Below are 24,807 nucleotides of genomic sequence, written 5' to 3' on the forward strand. Positions count from 1 at the left end.
CTTTCCCAGTCCTCTGGAAATTCCCCAATGTTCCAGAATCTCTGAAAGATATATTTCAGTGGTTCTGAAATCACATTTGCCAGGTCCTTGAGAACCTTGGGGTGTAATCCATCTGGTCCTGGTGATTTGAACTTGTCTAGGCTGGACACGTGCTCACTTACCATTTTCTTGCCTATCTTAATGTGTGTTTCTAATCTGTTGTTTACGGTACTGTTTTTGATAGTTGCACTGTTTTTTTTCCCTTTGTGTAAAGACAGATGCAAAAAACAAGTTAAGTAGTTCTGCTTTCTCCCTGTTGCTTGTCACCTTCCTGTCACTTTCTCCCAGTAATGAACCAATCATATCCTTAACTTTTTAATTGTTTTTTTACATGTTGACAGAAGCTTTTTTGTTATTTTTGACTTTTGTCACAAGCCTTATTCATTTTGAGCTGTAGGTTTCCTCATTTCATCTTGCAAGCTCGAGCTATTTGCTGATATTGTGCCTTAGTTATGTGTCCCTCTGTCTACTTTTTATACTTGTCCTATTAGTCTTTCAATTTATCAGAGAGTTCTTTATGCAGCCATGCTGGTTTCTTTGGAGAGCTCTTATTTTTCTATTTCATTGGTATTGTGCTGGACTGGGCTTTTGTAATCTCACTTTTCAAAATTTCCCAAGCTTCTTGAGTTGTTTTTCCCTTGAGGATTCTCATCCATGGAATCCTTCCCATGCTCTCTTTAAGTTTATTGAAAGTAGCTCTCTTAAAGTCCAAGACACTAGTTTGACTATGTTCTATTTCTTGTGCTTCCATAATGTTTATTTCTTAATGTTTAAATTTTATGTTAATGTTTAAATTTTTTCAATTTTTTTCTCAATTTTTCCCCTTAATTTTCTTAATTACTTTTAGTACTCCATCCTGGATTATGCCAACCAGACTACTGAAGACTACAAATCTCCTTTGGTGCTGCTTATTTTTTTTATCCAGAGATTTACGTGTAAATACAGGTTTACAAATTTCACTCAGTCATTCTCACTGATACACATCGAGCTTAAAATCTGGCTAGTTTCCACATTTGTAGAATTACCCATGTACAGTTGCAAGAAAAAGTATGTGAACCCTTTGGGATTACGTGGAGTTTTGCATGAATTGGCCATAAAATGCGCTCTAAACGTCATGTAAGTCACAACAATAGAAAAACACAGTATGCTTAAAATAATACTACACAAACATTAGCTGTTGTCATGTTTTAATTGAACATAAGATGGAAACATTCACAGTGCAGGGTGGAAAAAGTATGTGAACCTTTGGACTTAATAACTGGTTGACCCTCCTTTGGCAGCAATAACCTCAAACAAACATTTCCTGTAGTTGCAGATCAGACCTGCACAACGATCTGGAGTAATTTTGGACCACTCCTCTGCACAAAACTGTTTCAGTGTAGCAATATTCTTGGGATGTCTGGTGTGAATCGCTCTCTTAAGGTCATGCCACAGCATTTCAATCGGGTTGAGGTCAGGACTCTGAGTGGGCCACTCCAGAAGGCGTATTCTGTTCTGTTGAAGCCATTGTTTTGTTGAATTACTTGTATGCTTTGGGTCATTGTCCTGTTGCATCACCCATCCTCTGCGGAGCTTCAGTTGGCGGACAGATGGTCGTACGTTTTCCTGCAAAATGACCTGATAAACTCTGGAATTCATTTTCCCATCAATGACAACAATCCGTCCAGGCCCTGAGGCAGCAAAGCAGCCCCAAACCATGATGCTCCCTCCGCTATGTTTTACAGTGGGGATGAGGTTTTGATGTTGGTGTGCTGTGCCTTTTTTTCTCCGCACATAGTGTTGTGTGTTTTTCCCAAACAACTCAATTTTGGTTTCATCTGTCCACAGTATATTTTGCCAGTAGTGCTGTGGAATATCCAGGTGCTCTTTTGCAAACTTCAAACGTGCTGCAATTTTTTTTTTGGACAGCAATGGCTTCCTCCCTGGTGTCCTCCCATGTACTCCATTCTTGTTTAATGTTTTCCTTATTGTAGATGTGTCAACAAAAATGTTAGCATGTGCCAGAGATTTCTGTAGGTCTTTAGCTGACACTCTAGGATTCTTCTTTACCTCATTAAGCATTATGCGCTGTTTACAGGACGACCACGCCTAGGGAGAGTAGCAACAGTGCTAAACTTTCTCCATTTGTAGACAGTCTGTCTTACCGTGGACACATGAACATCAAGGCTTTTGGAGATACTTTTGTAACCCTTTCCAGCTTCATGCAAGTCAACAATTCTTGATCGTAGGTCTTCTGAGAGCTCTTTTCTGCGAGGCATGGTTCACATCAGACAGTGCTTCTTGAGACCAGTAAACCCAAAACAGGTGTGTGTTTTTAAAGGGCAGGACAGCTGTCAGCAACACATCCAATATCATCACACTGATTGGAGTCAAGGTTCACATACTTTTTCCACCCTGCACTGTGAATGTTTACATGTTATGTTCAATTAAAACATGACAACAGCTAATGTTTGTGTAGTATTATTTTAAGCAGACTGTTTTTCTATTGTTGTGACTTACATGACGTTTAGAGCGCATTTTATGGCCAATTCATGCAAAACTCCACGTAATTCCAAAGGGTTCACATACTTTTTCTTGCAACTGTTGTAGGGTTGGTTCCCAAGAACAAGCATTCTCATAAATTTTATAACTTCCAACAAGGTTTACAAATCCATGAAAGCTTGCCCTGACCCACCTTGGTGGTGTTGTTTTTTTTTTTTTGCACTCCTCCTGGTAATGTTTCATTAGAATTCATTGCTTCTTTCATTTCACAAAAGATACTTTTTATTGAATCGTCTTTATATCTTCATACTCTCTATTCTGATACTTTGCTGCATGGAGCAGGAGCTGAAATCTTCTCAAGCTTTTTGGCCTGCTTTGAGAGAGTCTTACATCCAACATCTTTCATGTACATCCATTCATGCTAATATACTGCATAAAGGTACATTATTTTTCTATCAATGCATTATATAATGTGGTTTGATGCTACTGCTAATCCACTGACATTAATATACTGATATATTATTCATCCTTTAAAATGGTTATTCATGATTAATATATTCAATAATGCATTTGACAGACATAATGTAGTTTATAAAATAGAGATTTCAACAAAAATAAACAGTGAATGATAGGAGATGGTGAGTATATATGGGAGAAACAAAACTAACCAATTTTTTTAAAAAAATGAATGGAATATATACCACAATTATGAAGTTATAGTTCAGACCTTGATATCTGAATACCATGATTTTCAATAACCATTGTGTTTGCACAATACAATGATTTGATTGCTGAAGGAAACATCTGCTTAGCAATATAATTTTTCTCTGTGTGGTAGGTTTCAAATGATGTCATTCTTCCTCTCTCCTATTAAGTTTATTTTTATGTTAGAATCTCTGCATGATGACATTTTATACAGTGGAATAATTATAAGTCTTCAGTGGTATCCTACTGTGAATGCACTACTTTAGTACACAATTAGTAACCAATCAATTTGACAAAGGTTGAAAATGGTATTCATACCTTAATGATAGAGTGTGCATATCTGCTAGAGGATATCATGATTTATATATGACATAAATGAATAAGTTCTAATATTTTAACCCAAGAGCTCTCATACAGAATTTAATCTTTGTTTATGAACTTCCATCTTTGGCGTATACACACACACACACACACACACACACACATACATACACACATATATATAGTCATTAGTGAGCAATCTCTGGTTCAAAGGACATATTATACCTGGTTGGCACCTGTTTCTGATCTGTGGCCAGTGGAACTTCATTTGGGAGGTGGAAAAAAATTGTTTCCTGCCTCATCTTGCCCTGTTTTCTTTATTCCATAAGAGAGAAGACAAGAAAGGAGAATATTTGTAACTCAGGGTTGAAATGAGGGGTCTTTGGTGCTTTCTGAAATTGGTGTTTTCTTGCAGATTTTAATTACCCAAACTAGGTAACATCTATGCTTATTTGAGTTCTGATTGTTGGTGGGGAGGTGCTTAAGTCTTTTTGTTCCCTTTTTGGCTTGTTGATTGTCTCTTTTGCATAGTCTTTAGATACTTTTATGTTTATGTATCTATTGAGGGCTTCTTCACTTCTTCAAATCCCTATACTGAAGCACCAACCAGCCTACAGAAAGTAAGATACCGTGTTTCCCTGAAAGTAAAACATACCCTGAAAATATGCCCTAGATTGATTTTTGCTGGTGGGCCTAATATAAGCCCTACCCCAAGAATAAGTCCCAGTTTGGGGGTGAGGCACACACTTAAAAATGAAGCAAGGCCGGGGGTGGGGGGGGAGCTGCTCCACGTGCCCCACACCCACTTTCCTCACAGGCTCAATTCTTGTCTGGTGTCTTCTGCAGCCATACCTTCATTTCACAGTCAGGCCTTTCCAGAAGGCCTCTGCAGTCAATGGATTAAATCCATTGCTCGGTTATTGGTTGCAGAGGCCTTCCGGAAAGGCCTGACTGTGAAATGCAAGCTTGAGCTCCATTCCGAGCTGCAGAATGAAGCTGCTCCTTTGGCTGCAGAAGAAGTGGATTGGCTGGACAGGGCTGTCAATGCCGGAGGTGAGTGGAAAAGACCTGGTGCCTCTTTTGGAGGCAAAACAAAACAAAACAAAAGTCCCAGTCTTATTTTCGGGGAAACATGGTAATTCTTCAGCTTAATTTGACAGTTAGAGAGCACTATAGATAGGCATTCAACTAAGCTATGATATCCTGGAAGAGACGTACTGTATTTGTCAAATTCATTGACCTCTATGTGTAGATATTTTTTCCCCCTGAAAATATGATATTTGAAAAAAAATCGTTTCCTCTTTCCTCTTTTTGATAAATACAGTACTTTTATAGATGTGTATTGAGTTTTTCAGTTTTGACATTTTCACACAAAAATTTTGTAAAGAAACTCAAAAGAGGTTGGAACTAAACCTCTGCATTGGTTTGCAATGCAAGATTTGTTTGTGCTTAGCTATTCTTTGGGAAATTGACTCGTGTTTCTTGATTTTTTATTTTGGTCATTAAAATCTCTGTAACATTTCAAGCTGTTTAAAAAGCCAAATGCATTTATATTACATGGATAATTATCTTGATTTTACAGGATTCTCCACAACAGATGAATTTATGTATGAAATTCAATTTGAATCTGAAAGAATGAAATCTCAGCTGAAATCTGCAATAGCTATAAACTTGGTAAAGAAAGAGCGAGATCTGAAAACTGGAATCGTGACCTTGGTCTTTAACATAATATTTACACCCTACAAACCAACGAGGTATATTTATGATAGTATCCACAGTTTACTTACTAGAATTGAAACATGAATTTTCCTTTATATCTTGGATAAAACTAAAGAGTTGATTCTAATCCATTAATTCAATAATTTGGACTCTGGCACATGCAAAATACTACTGTCTTGTAAACTCTGATTTAATAAGCTCTGGAAAATATCACATAATTCATGTGTTCATGTTAAAAACCAAAAATTCTTGTTCATGTACTGAACTATCCCCTGTATCCCAAGTCAGGGCAATTAACAAAACATGTGTTACAGTGTTATGATACAAACTCTGCTATTTCTATGATTCAGGATCAAATACACAGCATGTATCATGAGGTCAGAATGCATGTCATTTTGGTATTGTCATGCTTAGAAACAAACTCCTGTGTCTCTAGTCATGGAATTCACTTGAATCAAAGGTTTGTGTCCTCTAAACTGAAAAGAGGACTCTATATTAGGAATCTATTTAAATTTATCTGCTTTTTAAATGACCAATTTTAGCCATTTTGAGCCTAACTATTTGGAATTTCCACTGGATAACATAGTTTTTGCTGTGAACATTGATCTCAAAAGAATTTAAATATCCCATAAAATTAATAATAATAATAATAACAATAACAACAACAACAACAACAACAAGTTGGAAGGGACCTTGGAGGTCATCTAGTCCAACCCCCTGCTCAGGCAGGAAACCCTATACCATTTCAGGCAAATGGCTGTCCAGTCTTTTCTTAAAAAATTCCAGTGTTGGAGCATTCACCACTTCTGGAGGCAGATTGTTCCACTGGTTAATTGTTCTAACTGTCAGGAAGTTTCTCCTTAGTTCTAGGTTTCTTCTCTCCTTGACTAGTTTCCATCCATTGCTTCTTGTCCTGCTTTCAGGTGCTTTGGAGAATAGCTTGACTCCCTCTTCTTTGTGGCAGCCCCTGAGATATTGGAACACTGTTATCATGTCACCCCTCACCCTTCTCTTCGTTAAACTACACATACCTAATTCCAGCAACCGTTCCCTATATGTTTTAGCCTGCAGTCCCCTAATCATCTTTGTTGCTCTTCTCTGTGCCCTTTCTAGAGTCTCGACATCTTTTTTACATCGTGGTGACCAAAACTGGATGCAGTATTCCAGGTGTGGCCTTACCAAGGCATTGTAAAGTAGTATTAGTACTTCACTTGATTCTATCCCTCTGTTAATGCAGCCTAGCACTGTGTTGGCTTTTTTGTCATTGATCAATGATCAGAAGGAGTTACTGTTTATATTTCAGGTTGGATTTGAATTTGAATAGGTGAACTCAAACTCAGCTTCAGCCAAGATTTGACAAAAATGACTTCAGAAAGCTAATTGTCTCTCATTCTTTCTTCCACTGTATCTCCAGTTGTCGTCAAACTAACTTATATCTGAAAAACACTTTCAGCACTTCAGTCCCTGGTTGTGCAGAAGGGGAATAGGAGGGAAGAGTTATCTTTTCTGACTAGTTTCCTTAAGAATGAAATCTCACCTCTGATGGAATGTGGAATTTATGATAGAATGTTATATTACTTTTGGAACTCAGCTATTGGATATTATACTGTTGTCACATTATAAATAGTTTTCTCTTATTTAAATACTGTAGTATTTAAATATACTGTGGTTTAAGGTGAACTAGATTGCATCAATTAGTTTTGGTTTTTCATTTCATAAAGGTGCACATAGAAAAAAATAATACAATATGTAGCTGTCAGCTGTTTCAAAGGAAGAAAAAATATACTATCCTGCCTAAACATAATATCTACAATGGAATTTAGAAAGAGCTGTGCAATGCATTACGTGTTAAGAAATATAAGCTTCCAGGGACTTCCGGTGGCTCCGCGGCGACGGAGGGAGCCTTCCCGGGCTGCCCGCGGCTCAGCTGGTGTTTTTTGCCCGAAACAGCGCCGATCAGCTGTTCGGGCGAATCTGAAGCCCCCTCCTCGGGAGAAGAGGAGGGGGTGAGCCCCCAGGTGGGGGTTGAGTTCTCCGGGGCCGCCTGAGCTTGGAGCTTGGGCGGCTGAAGGATTGAACTCCCCCGTAGCCTGGGCTGCTCCCAGCTGACCAGCGTCTCTGCTCCGGACTTTATGGAGCAGAGCCAGGCGTCTGCGACCATCCCTGCTTGAAGGAGAGACTATGAAAGGGAAAGAGCAGGCAGAGCAGTACAAGAGGGAAAGATGAAGAGATGAAGAAGATTTTATTTTACTCTCAAGCTTGATGGACTTTGCTTAAAACTTAAAGTGAAAGTGCGTCACAATTGTAAGTAAAAGATGGCGGCTAAACCTCCCCCTAGAACTTTTCGGAGTGCTGGAAATTCTCCGGTGCAACAACAATCATTGCTGCAGGCGTTGCATTCTCCTGATGTATTGACATCGAAGGATCTTGAAAAACATACCCAGTTAATTTTGGAGTCAATGGGTGTTAAATTTCTACAGATGGAGGAGAAATTGGAGAAATTGGAGCAGAGAATGGAAGAAAGGATGGAACAGAAACTTAGAGAAATGAAGGTAGACATTTTGTCCTCAGTGCAAAAAGTTGCTAAATGTGTGGAGGTGCTGGATGATCAAGTGCAAGACTTGATTCAAAAGAATGCTTTATTAGAAGCAAAAGTATTGGAAATTGAAGATTTAAAAGACAAAATCGACAGTGAACAGAGCTTGGCCCAATTTTACCAGATGCAGTTTGCTGTGAGAATTAGAGGCCTAAAAGAGAATATTAAGGAAGATTTAAAGCAGCTGGTTTCTGAGGCTTTTGAGGGAGTATTGAACCATCCAGCATCTGAATTAAAACAAGGTATGGACAAAGTGTTTCGTGTGAATTCGTGGATTGCTAAGCAGAGAAAGTTGCCTAGAGATGTGGTGGTTTATTTTGTAAAAAGGGAAATTAGAGATGAAGTTATACAAGCTGCCTACGATACCAAAGTTGTGATTGCTGGTCAACAAGTTTTGGTTCTAAAAGAAATTCCTCCAAAGATTTTAAAGAGAAGGAAGGATTTTATATTTCTTGTGCAAGAGCTCAAGCAAAGAGATATAAGGTTCAGATGGGAGATCCCAGCTGGGTTGAGCTTCATGTATGATGGCAAAAGGTACTGTTTGAGTAATGTGAAGCAAGCGCATGATTTTTATAATAATGTTTTGAAAGTAACCCCATCAACACTTCTGGAAGCTGCAGAGGGATCTGGAGAAGGAGAACATCAAGAGGATGAAGATGCACAGATAGACGAGAAGGGTACAGGAGGAGTTCAAGCTGCAACTCTTTTGGATGATCTTAGAGAACAGAGGGTGACGCGTGCTGCCTTAAAACGCTCAAAAAAGAAAAAAAAATAAGACCAGTAGAAATCTATGGAACTTCCACAAAATATTTATAGTTAAGTGGTAGTTGTGTTTTTTTTAAAAAAAAAAAGATAAAAAAAAGGAAAGAAAAAAAGGAAAGAAAAAAAAAAGTTTTGGGATGCTATGTATGGTAATAGATTTTTTTTTTTTAATTTGGAATTAATGGACAACTTAATACAGAGGAAGAGGAAGAAAGTTTTGTGGGTTAATGTGGGTTAATTTGTGTAAGAACTATTTATTAATGTGCAAATGAGAATATGTTAAGGTAATAGTGAATTGTGGAAGAACATAGATGGGAATGATGCTAGTTTTCTTTTATTTTAGTTTTTTATATATATTTAGTATTATTAAGGATTGGTTTACTATATACAAGCTAGAGAGTGATGGATTTTAGAGTTTATAATTGTTAATATATGATTGTTTATGATTGCCTTTTAGATATATACCTTGTATTTTGCTCTGGGAAGTCGGGGGGGGGAGGGGGGAGGAGGGGAAGTGGAGGGGGGGAGGTAGGGGAGGGAGGAGGGGGAGGGGGAGGGGGGGAGATAGGGGGGAGGTAGGGAGGGGAGGAGGGAGGGGGAAGGGGGTTTTTTTTAAAGGAAAATTGTATTTTATAAAACTTTTCAATAAAAAAAAAAAAAAGAAATATAAGCTTCCATTGCACCATCATTGACTTGTCTTGTGTTTCATTAAACTTTTTAATGATAACTAATATTGTATGCTTATTTTTTTTCAGGAATCCAGCAACTTTGGTGGTACAGCATAGCACAGGAGGCATTTGGAAATTTCCAATATTGTTTGTTGTCACAGATCCAGAAGTAGATGATGTTATCGATATTGAAGCAATTGGTTTAAATAAGGAGTCTTTAGTCAGCTTTAAGCTTACAAGCCAGACAAGGTATGAATATTCAAGACAAAATGTCTTATCTATTTGTTTATTAGAGTGATATTTAGACTCTAGTGACTTTCATCATGATGTAAGATAGATAGATTAGATAGATAGATAGATAGATAGATAGATAGATAGATAGATAGATAGATAGATAGATAACCTTCATTGTCATATTTTTTTACTGTGGGCACATTGGCACACATTAAAAAAGAAATTTAGTTGCTTGCTCTCAAAATGTACACATACATTACACACATTTAAACATGCTATATACAACATATGTATAAACCTAAAAGGTAAAGGTTCCCCCGCACATGCGTGCTAGTCGTTTCCGACTCTAGGGGCTGGTGCTCATCTCCGTTTCAAAGCCGAAGAGCTAGTGCTTGTCCGAGGACGTCTCCATGGTCATGTGGCCGGCATGACTAGACGCCAAAGGTGCACGGAATGCTGTTACCTTCCCACCGTAGTGGTCCCTATTTTTCTACTTGCTTTTTTACGTGCTTTCGAACTGCTAGGTTGGCAGAAGCTGGGACGAGTAACAGGCGCTCACTCTGTTACATGGCACTTGGGATAAACCTACACCCTTACATATAAATAACATATAAATATTAATCACTGTCCATCTTGAATACATAACAGAAAGAGGAAGCTTTAGAATTCACAGTGTTAATACTGTATGGAACGAAACTATGACTGAAGCTGGATGTTCTGCTTCGGATACCACGAAGCCTCCTCCCTGAAGGAAAACAGGTTGTGAAGAGAAGGTGTAGTGTCCCAGTCAATCAATAAGTAGCAGAAGCCACAAAATTAATCAGTACAATGGTTCACCGAACATTTTCTTCAATTGTTCATATACAAGTAAGTCAGCATATAGGTGAAAAGAATATGGAATCAGAATAAAATTCGAAAGCAGATTAACAACTGCTGTAGCTGTTAAGTTATTGAATCTCTCCAGGATCCAATCCATGGTAGTTTTTAATTTTTAACTTACTATTCGATTTATGTTTTGCTTTTTTTAAGGAGATCAAGCGAGAGCACAGAGAGTTTTTTCCTTGTGTTATCTTCAAAACAACCACCTTGAAAACCTGGTGATTGTGAGCAAACCCTCCTCTCCAATTATTACACAAGAATGGGAGGGGTTTGAAAAATTGCTGCAATTCTTTCACTTCAGGGGGGAAGGAAAATGCCAAGAACCCAGGAAGGGGAGGGCCAACAGAGAATTTATTTATTATTTATTTATTAATTTTATTTGTATACCGCCCTTCTCCCGAAGGACTCAGGGCGGTGAACAGGGCAGTACATATTAAAAGACAAAATACAAAAATTAAAAAAGATTAAACAAAATACCCACGAATAAGTTAAAACACATTAAAAAAGTAGGTTAAAACACATTAATAAAACCCAACCCCATCCCATCAGGCTAGGCCAGCTTGTTCGAAGAGGTAAGTTTTTAGATCGCGCCGGAAGGAGCGGAGATCAGGCGCCATCCGCAGCTCGACCAGAAGATGGTTCCATAAATTCGGCGCGCCCACAGAGAATGCCCTCCCCCTGGGGGCCGCCAGTCGGCATTCTTTGACTGGTGGCACCCTGAGGAGGCCCTCTCTGTGGGAGCGTACTGGGCGGAGGGAAGTTGACGCCGGCCGCAGGTGCTCCCCAAGGTATTCCGGACCCATGCCATGTAGGGCTTTGTAGGTCATTACCAACACCTTGAATCTCACCCGGAAGACAACTGGAAGCCAATGCAGCTCGCGGAGCAGAGGTGTAACATGGGAGTGTCGGGAAACTCCCAACACAACTCTCGCGGCTGCATTCTGTACCAGCTGGAGCCTCCGAGTGGTCTTCAAGGGCAGCCCCATGTAGAGAGCGTTGCAGTAGTCCAGACGAGAGGTCACGAGCACGTGAGTGACCGTACGTAAGGCATCCCGGTCTAGATAGGGCCACAACTGGCGCACCAGGCGAACCTGGGCGAAGGCCCCCCTAGTCACAGCTACTATATGGTCTTCTAGAGAAAGCTGTGAATCTAGGAGGACTCCCAAGTTGCGAGCCCTATCTACGGGGGGTAATAACTCACCCCCCATAGAGAGAGATGGGATATCCTGAATATCCCGAGATGCCGGTACGCATAGCCACTCGGTCTTGTCAGGGTTGAGTCGAAGCCTTGCTCTACCGCTCCATATAAAATAGGACAAAATTGTATTTGTGTTATTTACTTTGGAGCAGTAAGATTCGAAGTAAATTGGCACATCAGGCAAGGTCCATCAAAAATTTCACAATAAAACGAGTCTACAGGGGTTCAGTATCAGTTACATCAGTTTTTCCTCAAACTTGGCAATCCCAGAATTCCCCAACCAGCATGAAGTCCATACATCTTAAAGCTGCTAACCCTGAGAAAGACTGCTTTAAAGACTGCTCTGACCTTTCAAAAGGCAGTGAGAACTTCAGTATTATAAATAAGTATATGGAACAGACAGTCATGATGTTGACAATTTAATCAAATTACGATAAGGAAGCTGATATTTTCCTAAGCCAGTTTCTGGGGGGAAATAAAGACCAAAAACACTGTCTCAGAGAATAGGCAAGGTTTTTTCTGAGTTGAAATTATATCTAGGCTCAAGAATTACAGTACTGGTGTGGCTTCAGCTGCCAGCACCTTCACACATCTCTAAAAATTCAGCCTATTTAATATTGTGCTGCCCAATTACAGTGTGTAGGGCTGAATTTGAAAAGCCAGGGACTAAAGCTGCACAACGAGTAGAGTGTGTAAATTCCAGGGATTACATGGAATAATGGTTTTGAGATTTTCTGATTTTGTTTCACAAAACTGATTTGTAATCTTCACAGCAACTAATGAAATTAAAAGGCCACCTGTCTCTCCTGGAGCTTATCCCTACCTTCACAAACATCGATAAAGACACTTTCTGACTATCATGTGAACTACAGAATATATTAATGTATGTAGGAATGAGGGGCAAAATTAGGAACATACCCCCATGAAAGATTGATAAAACAAGCATATGGATCTCAGCAAAACTTTACCTTTGAGTATCACTTTTCTATCCTTTGTTATTTCCTATCAATCTGGGCAAATGATTAAGGGAGGGAAGTTCTTGGAAAAGAGGAGAGAGATGAAATGTTACCATCATTACTTCCAAAGGATGTCCTTGGCTATAATTGATTTTCTGTGTAGAATTGACTTCTTGCACCTGTGTATAAGAGAGGGACATTGTCACAGTTCCTTTTCTTGACTCATTGGAGAGGATTCTTCAGAACAAAGCAGAGCTTTCTTTACAATTTTAAGATATCCACTTCAGCGGAGTAGTCTATTTTAGATCACAAAAATGAAGCAATTGCCCTGTGAATGCTATAATCTACTGGTAAGGGTTGATAGTGATGAGAGATTTAATGTTCTCTGAAAAGGTATAATAAAATATTTATAAAAAGGGCTATTCGCAGCCTTGATTTTGCCATTGCATGTAAAATGAAATTAGAAAATAATCTTATTTCATTTGGAAAGCGTTTCCCCCATCCTTCCCTTTTAATTAGCCAATTGACATTCGTACAGATAGATAGACCAATATTTGTTCTTCATCTTGGAATAAAATTATTAATTTTGCTTTTTCAGTATTGGAAATAATTCTAGTTGCATAGTTAAAGAGCAGAAGTCAGACAATTTTACTTTCATTGCTAGGGTTGTGAATGCTTTGAAAATGATTTAAAATAAATGTTTCACATCTCCCTGATAGGGAATCCATAGAACTTTTCCAGCAGTAGCACCTTATTTTCAGGTTTTCATGGAAATAATAAGCAATTTCCTAAAGTAATTAAGAGAGGAAGCAGTTTCTCTTTAAAAGACTTCCAACATGGCTTAGACAAAATAAATATTTGCCAGGTTTCCAGACCTCTCAGACCAGCTGGAGAACACTATTTTGCAATCTCTTTGCAGAAAGAATCTGAAAGGAGACAAACATGGGTTATCCTTGCCTTCTCCGTAATCTGGAGAGGAGTTCCTAGCAGCTGATCACTGGCTCCTATTTTGGTCATGTTTGTCAAACACAGTTTGTGTTGTCCCAGAAATCCAGGACAGAAAAATTCTAAAAATGTATCAGAGTGATAAATGAGATATTTCGTGCTCTTTCAGAAACATGGTAAATTATGGTTGGTTTCTTTATGAAGACTCAAATTGAGTACCAGCAAAGAAGTTCTATAAACCAAGACATTTTCACACCTAAAGTAGGAGCATGCAAAATACTTCAAGGGCCAACTGTTTAAAGTTCAAAATTGATGCTTCTAGTGTGCTGTTCTCAGAGCAAAGCACCTGTGTTTTGAGAGTTTGTTTCAGAAATACTTGGACCAAAATAACCAGCCATTTAAAATGACGCATTTGCAGTGTTTCCTGCTGCTCTGGGTGATTTGATTAGAATGTTGTCTTGAGTATAGCTATTTCTTTAAAATATTCCATCTTGGCCAGCTAACAGCTGTTCTTGGCATGGCATTTGGCAGAGAGGAATGGTGAGTTGGGATAAAGGATCCAAACTAGCATATACTGCAAACAGATTAGATCATTTATAAAGAGTCATTGGGGATTGTAAAGGCTGAAAGAGAGAGGAAGACCAGGAATTCTGCAAGAAACTTGTGACTGCATTGATCTCTGTATACCTATTAAGTCTTCTGTCGGAACTGGTGGTTTGAGTCAATCGTATTTTGGTTTAAGAGTGCAGCTTTGAATTTTGACTTTTAGGTTGAAAGCAGCATAATAAGATAGATGGTTAAAAGTGATGACTAAGAAGCAAAAGAAAAATGCCTCTTATTTTGTTTGTTTTTCAGTTCAACCACTTTAAAATTTCAAATTTCTCCTCCCCAAAATCATTGCCTCCAAATAAGGCTAGTTTGTTTATTTAGATAAGTTAATGATCCTCACAAGATCTTGGCTATTGGTATGGAAATAATGTTTTCTTGTTTTCCTGATACATATATAACATATTAAATAGAGTTTAAGTACTGTTTCCCTTTAAAACATATTTTCCTCTCTATAATCAGATTTAAGATTTTCCCACCTCTCCTGCAGTGTGAATTAGTGAATGGAATATTATGTTTAGGACACTGAATGCAGGACATTTTTATTGCTCCTTAGTTGCTGCCTCCTTACCTGTGCTGAATAAATGTTTTATGAAGGATTTGCCAGAAGCTATCACACTATCGCACCATTGCACTCATATCTCATGCTAGTAAAGTTATGCTTAAAATCCTACAAGCTAGACTCTAGCAGTATGTAGATCGAGAACTACCAGAAGTACAGGCAGGATTTCAAAGAGGCAGAGGAACTAGAGATCAAATTGCCGACATACGCTGGATCATGGAGAAAGCTAGAGAGTTCCAGAAAAACATCTTTTATTTTATTTTATTTTAATTCCATTTATATCCCGCCCTTCTCCGAAGACTCAGGGCGGCTTACAAGCTTAGCAGTAGCCTTCATTCTATGTATATGTCTGCTTATTAGGGCTTTCACACACACACCCCCCAAGCGGCATTATTACAAAGTCAGCTTAATTGCCCCCAACAATCTGGGTCCTCATTTTACCTACCTCGGAAGGATGGAAGGCTGAGTCAATCTACTTCTGCTTCATTGACTATGCTAAAACCTTTGATTGTGTGGATCATAACAAACTGTGGCAAGTTCTTAAAGAGATGGGCGTACCAGACCATCTTATTTGTCTCTTGAGAAACCTATATGTGGGCCAAGAAGCAACAGTGAGAACTGGACACGAAACCACTGATTGGTTCAAAATTGGGAAAGGAGTCCGGCAAGGCTGTATACTGTCGCCCTGCCTATTTAACTTATATGCAGAGCACATCATGAGAAAAGTAGGGCTAGATGAATCAAAAGTTGGAATTAAGATTGCCGGAAGAAATATCAACAACCTAAGATATGCAGATGATACCACTCTAATGGCAGAAAGTGAAGAAGAACTAAAGAGCCTCTTGTTGCGGGTGAAGAAGGAGAGTGCAAAAGTTGGGTTGAAACTTAACATTAAGAAAATCAAGATCATGGCATCTGGCCCTCTCAATTCCTGGCAAATAGATGGGGAAGAAATGGAGGTAGAGACAGATTTTATTTTCCTGGGCTCCAAGATCACTGCAGATGGGGACTGTAGCCAAGAAATTAAAAGACGGTTGCTCCACGGGAGGAAAGCAATGGCAAATCTAGACAGCACACTAAAAAGCAGAGACATCACCCTGTCAACAAAAGTGCGTATAGTCAAGGCTATGGTCTTCCCAGTTGCAATGTATGGCAGTGAAAGAAGAACAGTTTAGCTTCTTCCTTTTACAATAAGAACAGTTTAGCTTCTTCCTTTTACAATATGACTGGAAATTTTATTTTTTTGTTACTATAGATATTATTTTCTATATGCCAACTGTCCCTAGGCCCACTCAACCAGTAAGTAAAAGATGAAACACCTTGAACTGTACAGTCAGCACAGTACAATTGAGAAATAAAATATGTCAATTTCAACTGAAACAACTGCACACATTTTCCATTTTAACAAAGTTCAGGCCTATCATGCTACAGTAGTTAGTGGATCATTTATTTCAGGTGTAATAAAATCAGCCTAGAATTTCTGATTTATGTTAATTCTCAGTTTCTTGTCTGATATTTCAAAGCATATGAAAGCATTCTCTGAAGATAATACGTGTGTTTGGAGAAGGCTATTGCTATCACAGATCACTTCAACAAAATAAATGGAGAGGAGGGATGCAATTAGAAAAGTTCTACATAAAGAGTATGGAGGAATCTATATTTGCTAAAGAAAACTTGCCAATAGGTGTAGCAGTGATGGATGTAGTTTCTATAATCCTCAATTCAAGTCTTCCTTCAGCCTCACTAAATTATCACATTTTCCATTTATGTTAGCCATCTGCTTTCCTGGTTCCCACATTGCTAAACAATAATATGGCCAGTTTCTTTTTATTCAATTTGGTGTCCAAACTTACCCATTATTTCTCAGGCTTATTTGTTGAGGGTCATTTTAGTTTCTTCATCAGGTTAGGTTAAAAATCCTGGCTTGCTCCAGTGAGGGTCTTTCAATTTTATCAATCATACAAGAATATTACAGGGAACAGAGTGGGAAGAGGAGTTATACAGGTAGCCCTCAACTTAGGAAAAGTGGTCATAAGTCACTTTTTTCAGTGTCATTATAACTTTGAATGATCACTAAACAAACAATTTTAAGTCAATTTTTTGCACGTGTAAATTTATTTTTTGTTTCCTGATATTCATTTGGCTCTGGATGAATTTCATGTGAATGCTAATCAACAAGCAACTGGGTTTTCATGTTATTAGATTTTATATACAAGAGATTAGATATCTAGTTTGCCCAGAAGATATAATTAAAAATTGAAATATATTTTAACAATATATTCTTGAGAGTATTAGTATAAAAAAAGGTAAAGGTTCCCCCATACATGCGTGCTAGTCTAGGGGCCGGAGCTCATCTCCGTTTCAAAGGCAAAGAGCCAGCGCTTGTCCGAGGACGTCTCTGTGGTCATGTGGCCAGCATGACTAGATGCCAAAGATGCACGGAATGCTGTTACCTTCCCACCGTAGTGGTCCCTATTTTTCTACTTGCATTTTTACGTGCTTTTGAACTGCTAGGTTGGCAGAAGCTGGGATGAGTAACAGGCACTCTGCTATGCGGCACTCAGGATTCGACCTGCCAAACTGCTGACCTTCTGATCAACAAGCTCAGTGTCCTAACCCACTGAGCCATCAACTCAAGATGCTGGTTGTCACCTTTAAAGCCCTACATGGCTTGGGAATAGGTTATTTGAAGGCCTGTCCTTTCTCAGTCACTTCTACCAAACCCACCAATGCAGGGAAGCAGGGATGCTATGAGTCTGCCCTCCTAAGAGTTATATTTAGTGGGACCAAGAAGAAGCCTTCTCTGTAGTAGCTCTGTTCCTTTGGAACGTAATCCCTGCAAAAATAAGATTGGCCCCCTCTTTCGCAAAGCCCTGAAGACCTGCTTTTGCTAAAGGGCCTGGGGAACCCAGAGTGGGATGGAGCCCATGAAGTGGCTTATTTGTTGTTGCTGGGGCGGTTGGGGGATTATCACTTCTTGTTGTTTTATATATGAGATTTCTATTTTTATAAGCTGCCCGGAGTCACTGAGAATCATTTGTGCGGCTGTAATAAATTTTCTTAAATAAATATATAAATAAAGATTTCATCATGCAAATCACATACTGCCATGATATTGCACTTCCTTTTGCCAAAGCAGTCATTCTCTTACTATTCCACAAATATTTCAGGAAAATCAGACATGGCAAAGAAAAATAAGGAGAATAACAGGATGCTAATTAATATTTAGTTGCTAATATCCTAGAGCAGAACACAAATTACTTTGAATTATTGTTGCATTATGCTAACTGATGGGCAATTTGTTTTTCTTTGTTGTTCACTAGGTACCCAGAGCCTTACACAGCATACTTTCTACCAGGCAGTGATCCTAAATTCACTGTATCTCCTCAAGCCGGGGAGCTTCTTCCACTTGATACAGCTGGAACCTGCATTACTGTTGGATTCAAGCCCAGTATGTACAGCAAAAAACACAAAGCAACTCTGGTAATACAGGTGAGCCCTAAAAATGAGATTCTTGATAACAAACTTGTAGATTTAAGGATATTTTTCCTCCCTGGTGAATGTGAAGACAATATTTTTATATTTAAATTTTCATGCTTTACTATATAAAGGCAACTGAGAAAAGTTTTATTTTGTTCCTGATTTTTCATGCTGTACTTGCAGAATTGTTTGTAAGTTCATAAGAAAATAAATCAATAAATGTAAATATATATTTTTTCATTGTATTACAAGAAAACCTACATGTTTGTTAAATGTGATTCTTACTAATTTGCCTGAAGTTTTAATATACAAATGAAAATAACATTTGGGTCAATTTAAATAATTTGTGTACAGATAGTCCTTGTAACCTTGTTTAGCAACCACTTGAAGTTACAGCTGTGCTGAAAAACATGACTTATAACTGGTCCTCGCATTTACAACTGTTGCAGCATCCCTGCAGTCATGTGATTATGATTTTTGTGCTTGTCAACTGTTGCATATTTACAATGGTGGCAGCATCCCATGGTCATGTGATTGCTATTTGCATCTTTCCCAGCCAGCTTCGAACAAGCAAAAGGGAAGCTGAGAGAGAATGTTGCAAATCATGGTCACATGATGCCTCATTTATGACCACCACTTAATGACAATTTTTACAAGTAGGTCTCTATTGTGGTCATAAGTCAAGGACTACTTGTAGTGACATTGCTCATTGCAAATTCCAATGCAAACTGGTGGAAATAGCATAAATTTAATAATGTAAATGTAAATACTTTCTCCAGACAACTTGAGTTCTACAGTAATGGACATTTAAAGAGATATCGGTATGGAAATTTGCCCATTTCATCCAAAATCCTATATTAAATGGGGGTAAATTAAACTGAGTTTTTACTTTATTTTAACAAATGGTATATTCATAAGGGAATATTTGAAACCACAGCTTACATGCATGCTGCTTTTTGTTATTGTTTTTTTTAATTCTGTGAGGGTTTTTCTTCAATATGTCTTAAACTTGGAAAATGTTAGCTCGGCCTTTTTTTTTTTTTAAAAAAAATAGAGGTGACTCTTCTTTCGCCAGCAGTGAAATATTATTCCCTCAGGATTAGTTGTGAAACTCAGTTCTACTCTTGCCTTAAGAAGAAACCATTATAATAAACTGCTTGGAAGTTATTTCATACACACACACAAAGACAACCCAGAATTATTACATAAACAAATCATCCTTGAATTAGAAGAACAGAGAAGTGATTCAAGTTTTTCCCTCCTAACGAGGTTAAAAAAAGAGCCACTGATAAAAGCATACCAATATTAACATAATTAAAGTGACATTTTAGAACTGTACAGTAAATAGATTCTGGGAGGAAGAATGTCCTGAAACGAAGTTATTTTAGTAAATCATATCTTTTAAGTCAGAAATATGGTTAGAACTGACTATGTCTCGTTTTACTAATATCCTAGAGCAGAACACAAATTACTTTGAATTATTGTTGCATTATGCTAACTGATGGGCAATTTGTTTTTCTTTGTTTTTTAAGTTGTTTTTCAAATAAGACTGGGTCTGTAAAATTTTGGGGATATTTATCATAGAATTAAATTCAATTGACTGACATTTCTTCCTATAGTCTTCTATTTACTATTAAAAAGCAAACTGTGAGAATGATCCAATTTCTCTGTACAGTATGTAGAGTTCACATAAAATACAAAATTCACCAAGGGTCAATATTATGATCTGGCTTTCTTTTTCTGAGTAGTACTATTGATGACACTGCAAAGAGGTCATTCATTTGTTCAAAATTATTTGATACCAGACACCTAAACATGACTATACAACATATAGCTAGAGAAGCATGAGGATCAAGAACATAATAAGTTTTTAATTGTGGGAAACATGGTGGGATGAAACCCACAAATGGAACACACAGCTAGAGGGATTTAAATTATTTAAAAGAAACAGACCAAATACAAGAGCAGGTGGAGTTGCTCTCTATATAAGAAATAACTACATCTCTACAAAAATAGAGCACAACAATGATGAAAACTGTCTTGAATGCATTTGGGTCAATATAAAAGGGGGGGAAATGACATTGCCATAGGTGTATACTATAGGCCACCCAACCAAACAGAGGAAATAGATGAACTTTTTGCTAGTCAGCTAACTAAGGTATGTAGGAAGCATATCACAATAGTAATGGGGGAATTTAATTACCCTGACATCAACTGGGAGACAAACTCTGCACCAAGTGGAAGATCAAACAGATTCCTGACAAACCTAGCAGACAACTTTGTCTCCTAAAAACTAGAGAAGGGAACTAGGGGATTAGCCATATTGGATCTAATTCTCACTAACAGAGATGAAATGATAGAAGGTGTTGAAGCCACAGGAACCTTGGGGGGAACTGATCATGCAATATTGGAATTCAACATTATGGAAGCACAAGCAATAGAACACAGTCAAACTAGTGTCTTGGACTTTAAGAGAGCTAATTTCAATAAATGTAGAGAGAGCTTGGGAAGGATTCCATGGATGAGAATCCTAAAGGGGAAAACAACTCAAGAAGCTTGGGAAATTTTGAAAAGTTAGATAATAAAGGCCCAGTCTAGCACAATACCAACAAAGAAGAAAAATAACAGCTGTCAAAAGAAACCAGCATGGCTGCATAAAGAACTCTCTGATAATTGAAAGATAAAAAGGTCAAGTATAAAAAGTGGAAAGAGAGGCACATAACTAGGCAAGAAGGTGACAAGCAACAGGGAGAAAGCAGAACCATTTAACTCATTTTTTGCATCTGACTTTACACAAAGGGAAAAAAAACCAGTCCAACCTATCAAAAACAGTGCCATAAAAAACAGAAGGGAAACACAAGTTAAGATAGGCAAGAAAATGGTAAGTGAGCACCTGTCCAGCTTAGAAGAGTTCAAATCACCAGGACCAGATGGATTATACTCCAAGGTTCTCAAGGAACTGGCAGATATGATCTCAGAACCACTGAACTATATTTTTTAAAGATCCTGGAGCACTGGGCAACTACCAGAGGACTGGAAAAGAGCTGATGTAGTTCCCATCTTCAAAAAAGGGAAAAAATAGATCCAGGAAATTATAGACCTATCAGCCTGACCTCAATACCTGAGAAGATTTTGGAAAAGATAAACAACGAATCAGCGAACACTTAGAGGCAAACAAAGTCATTACTAAAAGCCAACATGTGTTTGTCAAAAACAGATCATGCCAAACAAATCTTATTGCATTCTTTGACCATGTGACAAAATTAGTGGACCAGCGGAATGCTGTGGATATAATTTACTTGGACTTCACTAAGGCATTTGATAAAATAGATCACAACCTACTACTTGATAAGATAGAAAAATGTGGGTTAGACAGCATCACCACCAGATGGATTCATAGCTGCCTGACCCGCCGTACTCAGTATATGGTCCTTAATGGAACTGCATCTACATGGAGGGAAGTGTGTAGTGGGGTGCCCCAGGGCTCTGTTCTAGGCCCAGTGCTCTTCAACATCTTCATCAATGATTTGGACGAGGGGATAGATGGGGAACTCATCAAATTTGCAGATGACACCAAGCTGGCAGGAATAGCCAACACTCCAGAAGACAGTCTTAAGATACAGGAGGATCTGGACAGACTTGAACACTGGGCACTATGTAACAAAATGAAATTTCAATGGTGAAAAAAATAAAGTTCTACATTTAAGCAAGAAAAACCAAATGTACAGGTATAGTATAGGGGGTACCTTGCTCAATAGTAGTAACTGTGATAGGCATCTCGGAGTCCTAGTGGACAGTCACTTAAATATGAGCCAGCAGTATGCTGCAGCTGACAAAAAAGCCCACACAGTGCTAGGCTGCATTAACAGAGGAATAGAATCAAGATCACGTGAAGTATTAATACCCCTTTACAATGCCTTGGTAAGGCCACACTTGGAATACTGCATCCAGTTTTGGTCACCATGATGTAAAAAAGATGTTGAGACTCTAGAAAGAGTACAGAGAAGAGCAACAAAGATGATTATGGGACTGGAGGCTAAATCATAAGGAACGGTTGCTGGAATTGGGTATGTCTAATTTAATGAAGAGAAGGAATAGAGTGATAGCAATGTTCCAATAACTCAGGGGCTGCCACATAGAAAAGGGAGTCAAGCTATTCTCCAAAGTGCCTGAAGGCAGGACAAGAAGCAGTGGATGGAATCTAAGGAAAGAAGCAACCTAGAACTAAGGAGAAACTTCCTGACAGTTAGAACAACTAACCAGTGGAACAACCTGCCTCCAGAAGTGGTGAATGCTCCAACACTGGAAGTTTTTAAGAAGAGACTGGACAGCCATTTGTCTGAAATGGTATAGGGTTTTATACCTGAGCAGGGGGTTGGACTAGATGACCTCCAAGGTCCTTTCCAACTTGTTGTTGTTGTTGTTGTTGTTGTTGTTATTATTATTATTATTATTATTATTATTATTATTATTATTATTATTATTATTATTATTTATTAATTATAGGAGGCATATTTGACCAAGAGTAAGGTTTTCTGCTCTGTGCTACCTTTACAGCATCTACTCTTTCAGAATGATTTCAAATGCCTGATTTGTATCTTGTCACTCAATATCATATACTGTGCATTCGTTTGTTTATTCTATTTGTATCTGGCTGCAATCTAAAGTGATTCTTGGCAGATATCCAAAAAAAGACTTAGAACCTTATTAAATAATTATATTAAATTGTATTAAATATTAAATAATTTTAATTTTAATATTAATGATTTGTAATATATTAAATAATAAGATCCTCATATTTCTTGGACATTGGATTAAACCCAGTGTCTAAGAAATAATCAACAGCATTAGCTTCTGTGACGACCATTGGGGAGGAATGGAAACAATATACATCTGGATCTCTTGCATTGATTGCAATTGGATATAATGGTAAATTACAATAAAACATTATGAGACACAACTAGTACAGTGTTATGAAAAAAAACTTGGAATCAGGCTACTCTTTGTTACAAAACCACAGTGCTTTGCTTCTTTTTAATAAAAGCTGGTTACAAAAGGTGGTTCATCTTCTGATAATGTTTACATAAAATAACATTAAATGTTTATTAAATAATCTTGTTTCTACCAATTCTAATTAGTAACTTTAGCATTTAGAAAACATTCTAAACTTGATGTGATCTTGCACCTTGTTTTTATTATAAATCTTGTTTTAATGTTGTAATGTTGAAATCTTGTTTTAATGTTTAATGTTATAGTAAGAATCTTATGCAATGTATACAAACACTGGAAAAGCTGTTCAATCCTAATACAAACAACAATGCTTGCTCTTTGCCAGCTGTAGATTTTATATTGGTATAATATATCCATATGTCCCAAATACAGAAGTTTCCAGGATAAACTACTCGCAGTTTGCTTTTTCTATGCTATATTATGAGATAACTCATTAACCGAAACTAAGACACTGAAAGTTTATGCTATTTCTTGTGCTTACCCCCAATAATCAGTGGGATATAAATAAAGCCAGCACCTTATTTGTTGGTTTTGTGTACTTCCTACTGTGCAATTATCTCCTTGAAACAGAATTCCAAACTGTGGCACATTAACAAGTGCATAGATTACCTGGGGTGCTAGACAGTGTGCGTATTTGAACATGCTGCTCTTAGTACATAAAACAAAATATCCTTTCTTACTACGCATGGTAATGCTTTCTTTCCAGTATGGTGCAGTTTCAACAGTGTAGCACCCCCGCCTGGAAAACACTGAAAGACGTAATTACAGGCCTTGTGCCAGACAGCTGTGTATGCTTCATGTAACAAATGATAAACTTTTATTGAAACTTTTCTTCTATGTTTCAGACGGCAGCTATGCAATGGATGTATGAAATTAATGGTCTACTCCCAAAGACTATCCCACCCACTTCTCCAGCAAAAGTAATTTGCAGGAATACGTACATGAGATCAGCAACAGTAAAACAACGCAATTTTGTACGGGAAAATATGAAAATCTTATCCACCAGCGTGTCCTCCCCAATTAAAGGGGCACCTCTTGTTTTGAGAACAAAATAAACTTTTATACAAAATAATTTTTTATCTTATGAAAAATGGAGAAAAAATATTGATATATAGACAGATATACTACACTTGTGTTAATCAGCAATTAATGAAGAATTTTGTTTCATTAATTTGGAAAAAATGTGTAAATCTGTTGGGTTTTCTTGGGATCTAGTGGCGATGGTGAAGAAGAGAGCCTTGTAATTTTCACAAAGCCTAAGACTGGAATAATATAGTACTTCATCTATTTTTAGGGTAGAAACCAAATTCAGTAAGTTAGCTAAGTATAAGGCATTGCAAAGCACGATTTGGGCTATTCATGCATATAAATAGGTGCATCAAAGTTATTATGGCATCCTTTATTAACAAGTACTATAATTATTTTCTATTACCAGTGCTATACTGTTGATCATTAAACTACTATTTTATGCTGATTTCAGTTTGATATCTGCTGATTTTTTTTCATAAAAATACAAATTATAAAAAATTGCAAGTACCTGGAATGTTTAGCAGCACATTTGAAGAAATTTTTGTTAATAATATTGATGATATGAACTGGTAGAATCACAGGTTTGCTATAGCTGCTGCATCAGCTTCATTAGCAGG

General features: G+C 37.7%; 1 protein-coding gene across 1 annotated transcript in view; it reads left to right on the top strand.

Annotated features, from left to right (window-relative positions):
- The window catches only part of CFAP47 (cilia and flagella associated protein 47), a 208,227-nt gene extending 183,760 nt beyond the window's left edge, over window positions 1-24,467 (top strand). The window contains exons 61-64 of the mRNA XM_083362899.1: window positions 5,129-5,300; window positions 9,379-9,540; window positions 17,995-18,163; window positions 24,007-24,467. Coding sequence (XP_083219025.1) covers window positions 5,129-5,300; window positions 9,379-9,540; window positions 17,995-18,163; window positions 24,007-24,216 — 713 coding nt within the window. The 3' untranslated portion in view covers window positions 24,217-24,467. The remainder of the gene's footprint in view (window positions 1-5,128; window positions 5,301-9,378; window positions 9,541-17,994; window positions 18,164-24,006) is intronic.
- Window positions 24,468-24,807: the final 340 nt, after the last annotated feature.

The sequence above is a fragment of the Vipera ursinii genome (genome assembly GCF_947247035.1).
Source record: "Vipera ursinii genome assembly, chromosome: 4".
Taxonomy (NCBI): Eukaryota; Metazoa; Chordata; class Lepidosauria; order Squamata; family Viperidae; genus Vipera; species Vipera ursinii.